Genomic DNA, 16,225 nt, shown 5'->3' on the forward strand with positions numbered 1-16,225 from the left:
CTGAAGGGGTCTGAATCCACTGGAGTAGGCTACCTTGACTGATAAGATGTGGCCCCTTACTTTCCTGAATAAGGGTCTGAATCCACTGGAGTAGGCTACCTTGACTGATAAGATGTGGCCCCTTACTTTCCTGAAGGGGTCTGAATCCACTGGAGTAGGCTACCTTGACTGATAAGATGTGGCCCCTTACTTTCCTGAAGGGGTCTGAATCCACTGGAGTAGGCTACCTTGACTGATAAGATGTGGCCCCTTACTTTCCTGAAGGGGTCTGAATCCACTGGAGTAGGCTACCTTGACTGATAAGATGTGGCCCCTTACTTTCCTGAAGGGGTCTGAATCCACTGGAGTAGGCTACCTTGACTGATAAGATGTGGCCCCTTACTTTCCTGAAGGGGTCTGAATCCACTGGAGCAGGCTACCTTGACTGATAAGATGTGGCCCCTTACTTTCCTGAAGGGGTCTGAATCCACTGGAGCAGGCTACCTTGACTGATAAGATGTGGCCCCTTACTTTCCTGAAGGGGTCTGAATCCACTGGAGCAGGCTACCTTGACTGATAAGATGTGGCCCCTTACTTTCCTGAAGGGGTCTGAATCCACTGGAGCAGGCTACCTTGACTGATAAGATGTGGCCCCTTACTTTCCTGAAGATGGGTCTGAATCCACTGGAGCAGGCTACCTTGACTGATAAGATGTGGCCCCTTACTTTCCTGAAGGGGTCTGAATCCACTGGAGTAGGCTACCTTGACTGATAAGATGTGGCCCCTTACTTTCCTGAAGGGGGAATCCACTGAATCCACTGCCCCTTACTTTCCTGAAGGGGTCTGAATCCACAGGCTACCTTGACTGATAAGATGTGGCCCCTTACTTTCCTGAAGGGGTCTGAATCCACTGGAGCAGGCTACCTTGACTGATAAGATGTGGCCCCTTACTTTCCTGAAGGGGTCTGAATCCACTGGAGCAGGCTACCTTGACTGATAAGATGTGGCCCCTTACTTTCCTGAAGGGGTCTGAATCCACTGGAGCAGGCTACCTTGACTGATAAGATGTGGCCCCTTACTTTCCTGAAGGGGTCTGAATCCACTGGAGTAGGCTACCTTGACTGATAAGATGTGGCCCCTTATCAGACTTCTTTTTTTGTTATTTTGGACTTTTTTTATGGAGTGCTTTCATTGCCACAAAGACCCTCAACCAATGGTATGACTGCATGATGGCCCCAAGCCATATCATCATCACTGTAGTCATCAATGGACTTAAGCCTTAACAGCTAGGGCCTAGCTAAACTGTTGACATTGTCTTGTGTCACACCTGATATGACACAGCAAGTGATGTGTGTAGTCTGGGTGTGCCTTTGAAACTGCTTGGCTACCCATACTCCTTGCTCCGGCCAAATGCTAGCCTCTGTCCGGTTTTCGGGAAATGGAAAGAAAGCCTGTGACGTTAACAAGGCAACACCATCTTAACTCCTCCTCCACATTTACTGGATTGGTTGAACAGTGCAGAATATAACCTCCTCGACAGTTTTTTTCCCCTTCTCGTCAGGTCCAGTATGTAAGGGATCTAGTTTCAGATGTTAATTTTACACCTGCTACGTTAGGTTATGCGAATGCGAACACATTCGGGGCCGTCTGATTGGTCCAGAAACCAATGGGTTGGGCCAAAGCCAGAACAAACATGGGTATAGCGGTGGCTTGAAAATTTGTCATTGGCTTTCATACTCTGATAGGGCAGCGGGTAGCTTAGCGGTTAAGACTGTTGGGCCAGTAACTGAAAGGTACTGGTTTGAGCCGACTAGCTTAAAAATATCTCGACCTGCTCTTGAGCAAGGCACGTAACCCTAATTGCTCCTGTAAATCGCTCTGGATTAGAGCGCCTGCTAAATGACTAAAATGTAAAATGTAATCGGTTAAAGATGATCCAATCGCTAATGACTTTTTGTTCAATGCCCCTTGTCACCACAAACTATTTCAATGATCACAGTCTCAGACTAAAGTATGTAGCAAACAACAGAGCAGTGAAATAATTTACTGTGAGTCATCAGGCTACCTGTGAAAGTGACTATGAATTACAAGTAATGTGTCTTGTCTTGCTTGTGGAGAGTTCCTGTCGATCTTCCTCCTCGCTAGTATCCTATAATCAGATTCTCAGATAGCAGACTCAATTTATCTTTATTTATTTACCCATGGTGTCACAGGGAAGCTGTACCCTAGCTCTTACTCAGTTACACACCTTGAGTCAATGTGTGCTGAGTCAATTTGATGGCTTATTTGATTTAGACTCAATGTACTCCATGCTTAATCAGCTTTTTTACCTTTACATTTGAGTCATTTAGCAGACACTCTTATCCAGAGTGACTTACAGTTGTGTGTGCAGACATTTTCATACTTTTTTTGTACTGGTCCCCAGTGGGAATCAAACCCACATCCCTGGCGTTGCGAGCACCATCCTCTGCCAGCTGAGACACACGGGACCTTTTTGGCATTAATGAACGGACTGTGCATAGTAAGGGTGGAATATGTGGTGTACTGTATTTTATTTGACGTGCCTGGCAGTGTGTTCGTAACTCAGTAATAGTAATTGGGGATGGGAGGTTTTGCATGGTTTGCTACTGGTCTGCGGATGGCTACTCTACAGGCAATGCTGTTATTAAATGTGGTATCATCATGTGTGTTATTGCACTTTATTCATCTGTGATTATTACATTAATATGACTAAATCTCATCATATGAGTTAATGTAGATAGACTAACTTTATTCTTACGACGCCTTTCTTTTTCTGGTGCCTTAAATCCATTATAACATCTTTAAACACTGATTTGTGACATCATATCCATATTTGATGGATTCTCAGAAGGACTGACCACTCTGATGTCTGGTTAACTGGGCTAAAGAGCAAGGGGTCTCCCCCGAGGCATATCAGCCATCCCAGCTGTGTTCAGAGAGACAGACAGACATGCAGAAAGAAAAACTGAGAGAGAGCATTCTTCCAACCAATTTGTCACAGACCCACCAACCATGTCACTATTCCAACTGACTAAATAGATGTGCCACAAAATGTTGCTACTCTTTTACTCAATTTCCCCAGTTTCCTGATCTTACCCAGATTGATACCATTTGTCATAATGTTTACTGTGTCTTCGCAGTTGTTTAGATTGTCACGCTGTAGCTCTGTGATGGATAATGCATTGCATGAGAGAGAGAGAGAGAGAGAGAGAGAGAGAGAGAGAACAGGTTAAGGTGGAAAAGGAAAATGATTTCCTTTTCTCTCTGTGTGTCTGAGGACTTGTATTGAGCGTCTTCCAGGTCTCTGTATCAGATTTCTTTCCTTCAATGATGTTGCCAGTTTGTGTGAGAATAACAGGATTTGTCCGTTGTCTGTTTCCTGCATGGCAGTAACAAAAGCAAGTTGTTTTGTATTACTTTGAGTGTCAAAATAAGCCTGGTTCCTCTAGGTTTCTTCCTAGGTTCCTGCCTTTCTAGGGAGTTTTTCCTAGCCACCATACTTCTACATCTGCATTGCTTGTTGTTTGGGGTTTTAGGCTGGGTTTCTGTATAGCACTTTGTGACAACTGCTGATATAAAACAGGTTTTCTAAAATAAATTGGATTTGAAAATAAGGACCATTGGACATTGGTTGTGAGTAGGTCTGTTGATGTCCTGAAATATTAGGCTTCCATCTTGTTTTTTTTCTCATCAATGAATGGAGCAGTCACAAGCAAATGATTTGAACATGTTGTTTTGCAGGATGTCACATTACAATAGAGCATGTCATTGTGTATGTGGAGAGGGTGATCAAAATATAATCTGCTTGGTCACGTTATTGAAGTTAATGAACAACCTAGAAGTTTCTTGAATAAAGTCTATTGATGAATTTTAGCTATGTGTATGCGGGCAGAGGTAGATGCAGTGACAGAGGCTGACTGGCAGAGACAGAGGCTGACTGGCAGAGGCTGACTGGCAGTGGCAGAGGCTGACTGGCAGTGGCAGAGGCTGACTGGCAGTGGCAGAGGCTGACTGGCAGTGGCAGAGGCTGACTGGCAGTGGCAGAAGCTGACTGGCAGAGGCAGAGGCTGACTGGCAGAGGCCGTGACAGAGGCTGACTGGCAGAGGCAGTGACAGAGGCTGACTGGCAGAGGCAGTGACAGAGACTGACTGGCAGTGGCAGAGGCTGACTGGCAGTGGCAGAGGCTGACTGGCAGTGGCAGAGGCTGACTGGCAGTGACAGAGGCTGATTGGCAGAGGCCGTGACAGAGACTGACTGGCAGAGGCCGTGACAGAGGCTGACTGGCAGAGGCAGTGACAGAGGCTGACTGGCAGAGGCAGTGACAGAGGCTGACTGGCTGAGGCAGTGACAGAGGCTGACTGGCTGAGGCAGTGACAGAGACAGACTGGCAGTGGCAGAGGCTGACTGGCAGTGGCAGAGGCTGACTGGCAGTGGCAGAGGCTGACTGGCAGAGGCTGACTGGCAGAGTCAGAGGCTGACTGGCAGTGGTAGAGGCTGACTGGCAGAGTCAGAGGCTGACTGGCAGTGACCGAGGCTGACTGGCAGAGTCAGTGACCGAGGCTGACTGGCAGAGTCAGTGACCGAGGCTGACTGGCAGAGGCAGTGACCGAGGCTGACTGGCAGAGGCAGTGACCGAGGCTGACTGGCAGTGGCAGAGGCCGACTGGCAGTGACAGAGGCCGACTGGCAGTGACAAAGGCCGACTGGCAGTGACAGAGGCTGACTGGCAGAGGCAGTGACCGAGGCTGACTGGCAGAGGCAGTGACCGAGGCTGACTGGCAGTGGCAGAGGCCGACTGGCAGTGACAGAGGCCGACTGGCAGTGACAAAGGCCGACTGGCAGTGACAGAGGCTGACTGGCAGAGGCAGTGACCGAGGCTGACTGGCAGAGGTAGAGTTTGTGACAGACTGACTGGTAGAGGCAGTGACAGAGACTGACTGGTAGAGGCAGTGAGAGAGACTGACTGTCAGATGCAGTGAGAGAGACTGACTGTCAGATGCAGTGAGAGAGACTGACTGGTAGAGGCAGTGAGAGAGACTGACTGGTAGAGGCAGTGAGAGAGGCTGACTGGCAGAGGCAGTGAGAGAGGCTGACTGGCAGAGCCAGTGACAGAGGCTGACTGGTAGTGGCAGTGACAGAGGCTGACTGGTAGAGGTAGAGTTAGTGAGAGAGGCTGACTGGCAGAGGCAGTGAGAGAGGCTGACTGGCAGAGGCAGTGAGAGAGGCTGACTGGCAGAGGCAGTGACAGAGGCTGACTGGCAGAGGCAGTGACAGAGGCTGACTGGCAGAGGCAGTGACAGAGGCTGACTGGCAGAGGCAGTGACAGAGGCTGACTGGCAGAGACAGAGGCTGACTGGCAGAGGTAGAGGCAGTGAGAGGGGTGGAGGCAGTGAGAGGGGTGGAGGCAGTGAGAGGGGTGGAGGCAGTGAGAGGGGTAGAGGCAGTGAGAGGGGTAGAGGCAGTGAGAGGGGTAGAGGCAGTGAGAGGGGTGGAGGCAGTGAGAGGGGTGGAGGCAGTGAGAGGGGTGGAGGCAGTGAGAGGGGTGGAGGCAGTGAGAGGGGTGGAGGCAGTGAGAGGGGTGGAGGCAGTGAGAGGGGTGGATGCAGTGAGAGGGGTGGAGGCAGTGAGAGGGGTGGAGGCAGTGAGAGGGGTGGAGGCAGTGAGAGGGGTGGAGGCAGTGAGAGGGGTGGAGGCAGTGAGAGGGGTGGAGGCAGTGAGAGGGGTGGAGGCAGTGAGAGGGGTGGAGGCAGTGAGAGGGGTGGAGGCAGTGAGAGGGGTGGAGGCAGTGAGAGAGGTAGAGGCAGTGAGAGAGGTAGAGGCAGTGAGAGAGGTAGAGGCAGTGAGAGAGGTAGAGGCAGTGAGAGAGGTAGAGGCAGTGAGAGAGGTAGAGGCAGTGAGAGAGGTAGAGGCAGTGAGAGTGAGACTGACTGGCAGAGGTAGAGGCAGATGCAGAGACAGGGCGTCATCAGTAGTCACATGCCACCAACGAAGTGGTGAGAATGAACTGCTGCTTTCATTGACTGTGACCCAGTAAATGATGTTGTCTTCACGACACATTCCTCAATCTTCTTCCTTCTTCCTCCTTCTCTTTCCATGGACCCTGTTTTTCCTGGTAAGGTTTACGGTCATATAAAGAATGCTGGCCCTATTAACTACTGTGCTACAGCATATAGGCAAGGTTAGACCCATGGTAGTCTGTGTTATAATGCACGTCTGTTGTACTTTACCTATTTTGCTCAAGATGGGGGTTCCGCCTCACTTGATTAAACAGCTTTTGTTTTCTGACGGTCTGATAATAATAACCTTGTTTGACTGAGCAGATTATCTTCATGGCTGATGGCCACTTAGTGACTCCATCATGGAGTCACCGGAGCCTTTGTTGTTCGTCGGCCTTCTGACTTGGGCTGATTGGCGTTTGAGTTCCCAGTGAGTTGCCATGGCAACTGCAGCCAGCCGCCCAGGGGTGGTTCATGTGCGAGACCTAAATGCATACAGTATCTCATGACATATCAGGCCCAGATGAAAGCAATAAAACAGATTAAGGGGGAAAACACACTGCAGGTTCAATAAGAATGTTCAGGCTGAATCTGAGGTGTTGACCTGTTAACCATGTTCAAACTGACGCCTCACATGCTGGTTCCTCTGCAGACACTGTCATATTGAATTATCGACACATACATCTGTCCTGCAGATACGGTGTACGGAAACATTCTGAGTGACCCAGCGGCATGATTTTCACATTTTAATTGACCTGCAATTGATTGAATTGTGGCCTCTGTTTTAGTTACAGTAAAGGTTTACTATAAAACAAAACATGCTCTCTTTTGACCTGAAAGGCTGTGTTGGTTGGGCCAGTTGTTAACGTCTTATTGTTGCTCTGAGAGTTCATCATGTTTGCATAAGCCCTTCTCAGTCACAGATAGTTTCACATCCAGGTCATAACCAAGCCAATGTATTTTAAGATGCTTTGCTTTAGTCATAAATGTCCTGTTGATCACAACTCTCCTCTGTGTCCCCACAGGTAAATCCATCCCAGCCACATCAACAGAGGTGAGTGGCATGTTTCTGACTTCCTTGTTTCTGGGAAGATGTCTGTAATAATACGAATGAGAGATGTTGAGCAGGAGGGCCGACCGTGTTCCAATGGAATTATACCTGGCGAAACCGGGCCGGCAACAGTCACAGTGGTGGATGGATACTATCTGTACAAGCATAGGGCGTGTTAATCCTGCTTGATGACATGCCTGACACTCAACCTGCTGCCAGGGGCATTGTGGTGGTGGTTTCACTAGTGCTTTACCATACTGTCTGTGCAGTGCACACCTCATTCACAGCATCTAGCTCAGAGGTTAGACTGGAGAGAATGGATATGACCACACCTACGCTATGTGTGACATGGGACTGTCATTGACAGTGAGGCAATTTCAAATACACTAGCAGTCATTAACTAAAACAAGAACATCTGAAAACATATGTATCATAACACCTAGAAGGAAGGAGGAGTCCTAACAGGAGCGATGATGGAGTCTATTTGGAGATCAGTGATAGATAGTCCTTCACTACAGGCTCTCTAGGCTCTCAGCTGGTCTGACTGACTGGGCTGGCGAAATGAATGTCACCATGCGAGCTCTCTTGATGTTGGCTCTGGGTGACATCTAAAGGGCCAATTAGAGCGCTATATTGTAATTTACCTTCCCAGCAACCTCTTCTCAGCCTCTTCCTCCAGCTGATATGGTGATGGGAATAGTTCAATTCCATTCAATACAATTGTATCAGGGGCGAACAGCAGTGCTGTTCAAGTAGTCTCACACAGCCTTGGGAGGAGGTTACTGCTCAAGAGGAGCAATAGCTATTGTTCTCTGTGTATCAGGTGACGTGTCTAGCTAGCATATTTGTGTGTTAGTACGTCATCATCATTACCACGAGGCTAGTAGTATTAGAGCATATGATATGAGGAAACGATTTCCCATCAATGTCCTACATGACTGCAGTTTACTCTGTGTCTTGCATGTATTCAGGGTGGGCTAAATGTATTGTTGAACACCAATAATCTGTCTTCAGTGGGGTGGAATTTGGGAGTCCTGGAGTAGTGTGGGATTGCCTGGTAATGGATCTCTGGGAGCAGGTGGAGAGAGAATAGAACACACACACACACGGAGTCTCTCTCTCTCTCTCGCTCTCTCTCTGAGAATGTGCAGTGAAACTGCGTCAACAAAATCCCTGCCAAGCTGCTTCATGGCAGAAATGTGTTCTCCTAGTGCAGTCAGTCAGTGTCTGATGTGATGTGTGAGAGCCTGGCTGAGGAAAAGAAAATACTGGAAAGTCTATCCTCATTCCAACACCCTCTTCTGACTGTCACCACATCACTGCAGGTCCAGCAGTCTTATTGCATTACAGCTCGTGTGTGTGTGTGTGTGTGTGTGTGTGTGTGTGTGTGTGTGTGTGTGTGTGTGTGTGTGTGTGTGTGGGCAATTTAGTTCAGAAACATTGGTCGTGATTGGATCGCACCACTTCCCCAACACTGTCACTGACGTGATTCAATCTCTACTATGCTGCTGTATGAAACTGAACTATATGAAACCTGTGTTGTTGTGGCACAATTTACTACCATGAAGACAGACAGAGACAGCTGAGCCACTTTCTCTTGGTCCAGACACTGAGAGTGCAATGGAGGTACAGTAGAACCACATACATGTAGCAGATGATAACTTGGTATCCCACAGTGCAGTGACGTCACCCTCCATGAGAACTAAAATAATGTTGCTCACAGGCCAACTCAAAATCAGGATTTTGGCTAGCTAGCAGATAGCACGTTGCTTTGTGTGTAGATTAGTGTTAGTCATGGGTTCACTTCCCTGGTATTCAGTACAGGGGTAGAACACGTCACATAAAGGGGAAACAACCCCTGTGTGACTCCTGAAGAATGCTAGTCTTCTTGGTAACACTGCTGTTGATGCCTCCAGCGTTGGTAAACCTTTCTGGTCTCGTGATCTTGCTACTCTTACTGCTTCTTACTGCTGGGTTATATTTCATACTTTCATTATGTCCCAGGCAGGCTGGTCCTCCTCTCTGTTGTAGTTCAACTGTTCAGGGAGGGGGATTTTTAAGAGTAAGCCTTTGAAGTTTGGAGGACGTTTATGGCAGTTAACATAGTAATGACTAGTCATAGTAATGACCACTCTATTGGAAATAGTATGAATGGACTGATTAACTACACGATCAAAGAAGAAACTGTCTTCTCTGATCAGTTGCTGATAATTAAATTAAATTGAATATGGTGTCTGAGAAATTATGAACATTCCCATTCATTCCATCTTGAAAATAGTTTGATGGGTTTAGTTTAATGTGTGTTAAAGTGGGTGTGTGGTTGAACGCCGGGGGATCAGGGGGGGTGTCGGCTGATTCAGAGGTCATGGGGTTGAGCACAACGTCTCTCCTCTTGCCTTCTCTCAAATCACCACTTTGACTCTAGAGCAAGGCCCTCTACTTTACCTATAAACTCTGTTATGAAATGATCATGAAAACTATTCTAAAACCCTTAAAGAACATCGAAGGGTTTCCTGCTTTCCCTCCTCTGCTATCAATCCCTTCACTTTTTCGTTGTTGATATATTTAGTCATTAAGTTTTTTCCCCCAGTTTTCATATTACAAGTTATTACACATTTCAAGATTTACTATTTCAGATTGCTTCATACAGTTACATGAACATACATTTAGATAGGTCAGAGGGTCAGTGATGTTATTGTGAAATGGAAACTGACAGAACGGGACCGCCGAGGGCTGACGCGCGTAGCACGTAAAAATGTTCTGTCCTCGGTTGCAACACTCACTACGAGTTCCAAACTGCCTCTGGAAGCAACGTCAGCACAAGAACTGTTCTTGGGGAGCTTCATGAAATGGGTTCCCCATGGCCACACACAAGTCTAAGATCACCATGCACAATGCCAAGCTCCGTATTAATGCCCATGATTTTGGAATGAGATGTTCGACAAGCAGGTGTCCACATTCTTTGGGCCATTTAGTGTATCTCTTGGAACCCAGAACCCAATATTATGTTGTCTGGCTAGGTACTATGTTAGATTTTTTTTATACATTCTATTAGGAGAGACTACTGTTGATGGTATGTAGAAATACATGGTCTGACAGTGGCTTCCTGTTAGGTTTCTGATAGGTTTCTGCCAGCTAAAGGACTTCATTCCGCTCCAGTCATTACCACATGCCTGTCCTACTGGGGCTGCTGTGCAGTCTGATTTATTTCCTGTGACAGGACTAATGAGGAGGTATAATTGCAAACCCTTCATTTCTCAAATTATTATTTTCTCCAATAGTTTAATTATCTAAAATCTTTTAGCGCCGATTCAAATAATTGATTAACACACTAATAGCAAAGATCTGGCCCTGCACCGGAGTACCATGTAGGCTACTACACGTGGTCAGCGTCTGAAATAGCACCCTATAGTGCACTACTCTCTACCACTCTCTGGAAAAAAGTAGTGCCAGAGCGTAGGGATTGGAAGTAGGGTGCCATTTCATATTTGCACTTGGTCACACATATCTACACACACCCTTGTAGTGTTGGACTAGGGTTACAAAGCTAGTAAGCTACCCGTAATTTACCAAAGTTACTGGAATCTTCAGTATCTTGTCTTTGCTTTATCTTTGGGACCAAAGTTACCAGCTTGACACCAAAAATATTTATAACAAAGAGATATTGACATAGTAAAATAAATCAGTGTTAAATGTTTTATTTTTTAAATTATTTTTTACCAAATATTTTCTTTACGTTAAATAAAAAACGGTGCATTTTTGGTTATGGTGTTGTAAGTAAGCATTTTACGGTAAGATCTACCTACACCTGTTCTATTCAGCGCATGTGACAAATAAAATGTCATTTGATTTGATAAGGCCACATAGAGGGCCTTTGACAGTGTCAAAGACTCCAGCCAACCTAGTCATAGATTGTTCTCTCTGCTACCGCACGGCTACCGGTACTGGAGCGCCAAGTCTAGGTCCAAGCATAGTCACTTTAAAAACTCTACCTACATGTACATATTACCTCAATTACCTTGATTAACTGGTGCCCCTGCACATTGACTCTGTACCGGTACCCCCTGTATATAGCCTCGCGATTGTTATTGTACTGCTGCTCTTTAATTATTTGTTATCTTTATTTATTTAGGTATTTTCTTAAAACTGCATTGTTGGTTAAGGGCTTGTAAGTAAACATTTCACTGTTGTATTCGGCTCATATGACAAATACAATTTGATTTGATATAATTACAGACACCGGTGATAATCTGAAGTACCCAAAATGGTCACTAGATGTCTTGTGATAGATTACATAAAATCCTTGAAAGTTACCAATATTCTGGTATTTTCTGGTAAACTTTGAAAGTTTCCAGTAATATAACCTCCAGTGAAGGCTGCTGAGGGGAGAACGACTCATAATAATGGTCGGAACAGAGCAAATGGAATGGCATCAAACACCTGGAAACCATGTGTTTGATGTATTTGATACCAGTCCACCTATTCCGCTCCAGTCATTACCACATGCCTGTCCTCCTCAATTAATGTGCCACCAACCTCCTGTCATACCCTCCCTTTGCAACCCTATGAAGGACTCTTTCCCAGCTTTCCTTGTTGTGAGCCAAACTTAGTGACCTATCATAGCCTTCTGAGAGAGGACAGTGGAACTGTCAGCCTTACAGTAGGTCGCGTCCCAAATAACATCACATTTAGGGCACTACATAGGAAATAGGGTGCCATTTGGGATGCAAAGTTAATTCTCAGAGGTCAGTGGAGCAGAGACAAGCTGAGAACAACCTATCCTGAGGAGAGTGTTTTTACTCCCTCACTCTAATGTCAGAACCCTGGGCTTGATATGGGAAGACACGATCAAAGGTTCCTCTCCCAACTGGAGTGGTTTATTAGGACTTCAGTTATTCATTGTTTGTACCTGAGGTTTTGTACTATGAAATGTGATCTTGAATGTATTAAGTCCCACTGACCATAACCACTCCATGGTTTAATGATTTATATTGTTGTTTTTAAATTACCATTTTCATTATTTTATTTCACTTAGTCCTGCTTGTTGGAGCTTGAAGCCTAGCACCGAACCCAAACCGGCTGCGCGTGCGCCATCGTGTGCTATCGTGCATAAATTTATTTTGCCCCCCCCCACACCAAACGCGATCACGACACACAAGTTAAAATATCAAAATAAACTCTGAACCAATGACATTAATTTGGGGACAGGTCGAAAAGCATTAAACATGTATGGCAATTTAGCTAGTTAGCTTGCACTTGCTAGCCAACTTTAATTTGTCCTATTTAGCTAGCTTGCTGTTGCTAGCTAATTTGTCCTGGGATATAAACATTGAGTTGTTATTGATAGTTTTAGCCTGCCTCACTAACGGTGCCTGTACTGTTGCCTTTTTGGATCCCCTGTGTATGACCTCCTGCCTGCCCCTGGACCCAGCTACCTGCCTCCTCCTGTGGTCCTTTTACAATAAACACCTGCTGCGCCCTGCACTTGAAACCAGGTCTCTGTTATACAAAATATATATTTTGGAGTTATTTTTATTAAATAAATACACAGAGTGATATAAATGACATACAGTGATGATTTGAAAATAAATGACAAAGGCTGCATGTGGGCTTTAATGACAGAAAGCTGCACAGAGGCATCCTAACACACAGTAGTTCTATCTATCTGGACTATTTAAAACCTCTAACCTTGGTAGGGTGTGGTACGTTAAGATATTCATGTTGACCTCAGGAGGGTGTGGTACTGGTATGGTATTTACAGGGAAAGGTTGGATTGCGTGTGAAGAAAACATGCATGCGTGTGGCAGAACTATTCCCTGCCCCGTGATCAGCTCACTCTCTCTCTTTCGCTCTCTCTTTTGCTCTCTTTCTCTCGTCATCTCTGTGATCGCCATGTGAGGAACGCAGACAGTCTGTTTGATGTTCTTTTACCTGCTCATGGCTGCGCTTCACTGCACAGTTAAAATCCACAATCTCATGACACCCACTCCTTCCTTCCTCCCTCCCCATTCCTTCACTTAGTTTAGTCACAAGTCTGCGAAGAAAGGAGAGTGTGATGAATCATTAGAACAGTCATGTGTGTGTTGGCTCTCCTCCTGACTGAGGGAATAAATACTACTTATTGCTGTTAAAACCACCCTGTCTTCTACCTACTTAGACCATGCTATAGCTATCAATTAACAGGCTGCTCAGATCCTGGGGTTGTCTTATGTAGAGCTGGAATCAATCAAATCTGCACAGTCAATGTTTAGGTATCTACCTACAGTTTAGGCTACCTCCCACGCATATGTCTTTTTCTGAGAACCGTAAGGATTTAACTGAGTCATTATTGTCCATGCTCTAGAAGTTTCCCTTCATGTTTATTAGGCGCATCATTCTTCTGAGGGATTCTTCTCAGTGTTCTGATTCCTTTGTTCTGTCTTCGCTCTTCAGACTGGATGCAATGCATGGTTCATGACCTTTGACTAGCAAGGAACAATGTCAAACACACCTCAACAATAGAGGCTTGAGGTTCCTGTTGACTTAACTTGGCTTGCCTAGTGTCTGTCGGGCCTATCACAGCTAGGTTCACTTTGGGTTGTTCTACAATGCAGTCTGGATGATAGCTGTTTAGAGTTTATAGGCGGACTTTAGTATTTTGGATTTGAGAGTGACTGGTCTCATAGCACAGGGGAGAGATGGTGTTGTTGTGTGTCTCTGGCGGGGCGTGTAACAGCAGAGAGTGGAGAGTGAGGTGGGGTGTAACATCAGAGGGGAGGTAGGGAAGAGCAGGACAGGGTGGGGTGTAGCCAGACAATGAGGGCCTATCCTCGTCAGGGTGCAGAGGTCCCCAGGTTCCCACTGAGCCAGGGTAGTGTTCTGTGTTCTAGAGTAGGTCAGGACAGATCCACTCACATGAATCCTTCTGGATGATTATTGATCTGAACAGGGTCCTGTGACCTTGCCCATGAAGTCTGATCTACAAAAACACACCAAACCCCTCCCGCTTTTCTCTTACTTTCTTGCTCTCTCTTTCTCTTCCTTTCTCTCACTTAATTTTCTTTCCTTCTCTCCCTCTCTATTTCTATCTATCTTTATTCCCTGTCCCTCCATCGCTTTTTTTCTCTCCCCCTCTTTCTCCTTTTTTCTCTCTCCCCTTTTCTCTCTCTCCCCTTCTTTCTCCTTTTTTCTCTCTCCCCTTTTCTCTCTCTCCCCTTCTTTCTCCTTTTTTCTCTCTCCCCTTTTCTCTCTCTCCCCTTCTTTCTCCTTTTTTCTCTCTCCCCTTTTCTCTCTCTCCCCTTCTTTCTCCTTTTCTCTCTCTCCCCTTTTCTCTCTCTCCCCTTCTTTCTCCTTTTCTCTCTCTCCCCTTTTCTCTCTCTCCCCTTCTTTCTCCTTTTTTCTCTCTCCCCTTTTCTCTCTCTCCCCTTCTTTCTCCTTTTCTCTCTCTCCCCTTTTCTCTCTCTCCCCTTCTTTCTCCTTTTCTCTCTCTCCCCTTCTTTCTCCTTTTATCTCTCTCCCTTCTCACTGTTCATCAGCAGCATTCAGGTTTGCAGTGTAATCCGGTGTGATTTCTCCGTCAGTATTTTGTCTCGGGCTTGGCACGCTAGGCCAGCTTCTGGCCTCATTCTCCATGATCTGCCATTCAGAGGCCAGATTCACCTGATTAATAAAGGGAAGCCGCTTCACTGCATTGACTGGGACTGCTAACATCTTTCTCACACACCTATTAGATTTGGACTTAAGCGGTCCTTCATCTGTAAATCAGGGGGTCCAGGAACAAAAAGTGAGCGTGAGAGAGCGGTGACATGGGGAGCTCTGAGGAAAGCATGAGAAAAGAAAATCACCTTTATAATAAAGCATTGCATGCATATTATCACATTTGCGTAGTGACATAGAGCAGTATAGTAGAGGCACTTACAGAAATTGCAGCCATGTGGGGGAAAAAAACGTGGCCTATGGTCCCTAACATTGTTGGCCTTTTATAAACGCATTTCATGAAATTCTATGTCATTTTACATGACTGGAGACTTTTTTTTTTAATGCCACGTTCAAAACAACTGGGAACTCGAAACTGGGTCAGACTTCAGTGCGTTCAAGACATTTGGGAAATCTGGGAAAAAACGAGCTCCACTGTAAAAATTTGTTTTGAATGGTCATCCTACTCAGAATTCCAAGTGGGGAACTCTGGCCTCTTGCTAGGACTCCGAGTTTCCGACCTGAAGATCACTGACGTCATGATTCAACCTTTTTTCCCCCCCGAGTCCCATTTGTCTTGAAAGCACCCTAATATCGAACAAACGATTGAAATGACAGGCTACTTTGACACTGACAAACTGAGAATTTGAGATCAATGAAAACGACATTGTCTTGAATCCATCAATAGCCTAGGCCTAGATTTGTGCAAACACATATTGTATAATGAGGAAGAAATGATAGTCCTTAACATGCTTTCCAGTTTCACTGACTCACCCAATGATGCTCAGTTCACTTGCTGGTGATGGCCTATATGTTCGTGCCAAAAGCCTCTCTCTTGTTTTACTTTGCATTTGGAAAGGATTCAGACCCCTTGACCTTTTCCACATTATGTTACGTTACAGCGTTATTCTAAAATTGATTAAATAAATTTTTTCTTCATCAATCTACACACAATACCCCATAATGATAAAGTGAAAACAGTTTTGTTTTTTTTACAAATGTATTAAAATAAAGTACCGAAATACCTTATTTACATAAGTATTCAGACCCTTTGCATCTGAGCTCAATTTTGAGTTTCATAGCAAACTGTTTCCATTGATCATCCTTGATCAAATCAAAAATGAAATCAAATTTATTTGTCACATACACATGGTTAGCAGATGTTAATGGGAGTGTAGCGAAATGCTTGTGCTTCTAGTTCCGACAATGCAGTAATAACCAACGAGTAATCTAACAATTCCAAAACTACTACCTTATACACACAAGTGTAAAGGGATAAAGAATATGTACATAAAGATATGAATGAGTGATGGTACAGAACGGCATAGGCAAGATGCAGTAGATGGTATCGAGTACAGTATATACATGAGATGAGTAATGTAGGGTATGTAAACAAAGTAGCATAGTTTTAAAGTGATACATGTATTACATAAAGATGCAGTAGATGATATAGAGTACAGTATATACATATGAGATGAATAATGTAGGGTATGTAAACATTATA

At 45.3% G+C, this 16,225-nt stretch overlaps 1 protein-coding gene across 4 annotated transcripts in view; it reads left to right on the top strand.

Annotated features, from left to right (window-relative positions):
- The window catches only part of LOC135522099 (protein spire homolog 1-like), a 53,396-nt gene that overhangs the window by 4,537 nt on the left and 32,634 nt on the right, over window positions 1-16,225 (top strand). For all 4 annotated transcript variants that reach the window (XM_064948054.1, XM_064948056.1, XM_064948055.1 and 1 more), the window contains exon 2: window positions 7,022-7,050. In XM_064948054.1, coding sequence (XP_064804126.1) covers window positions 7,022-7,050 — 29 coding nt within the window. The remainder of the gene's footprint in view (window positions 1-7,021; window positions 7,051-16,225) is intronic.

Source organism: Oncorhynchus masou, chromosome 30, assembly GCF_036934945.1.
Source record: "Oncorhynchus masou masou isolate Uvic2021 chromosome 30, UVic_Omas_1.1, whole genome shotgun sequence".
Lineage (NCBI taxonomy): Eukaryota > Metazoa > Chordata > Actinopteri > Salmoniformes > Salmonidae > Oncorhynchus > Oncorhynchus masou.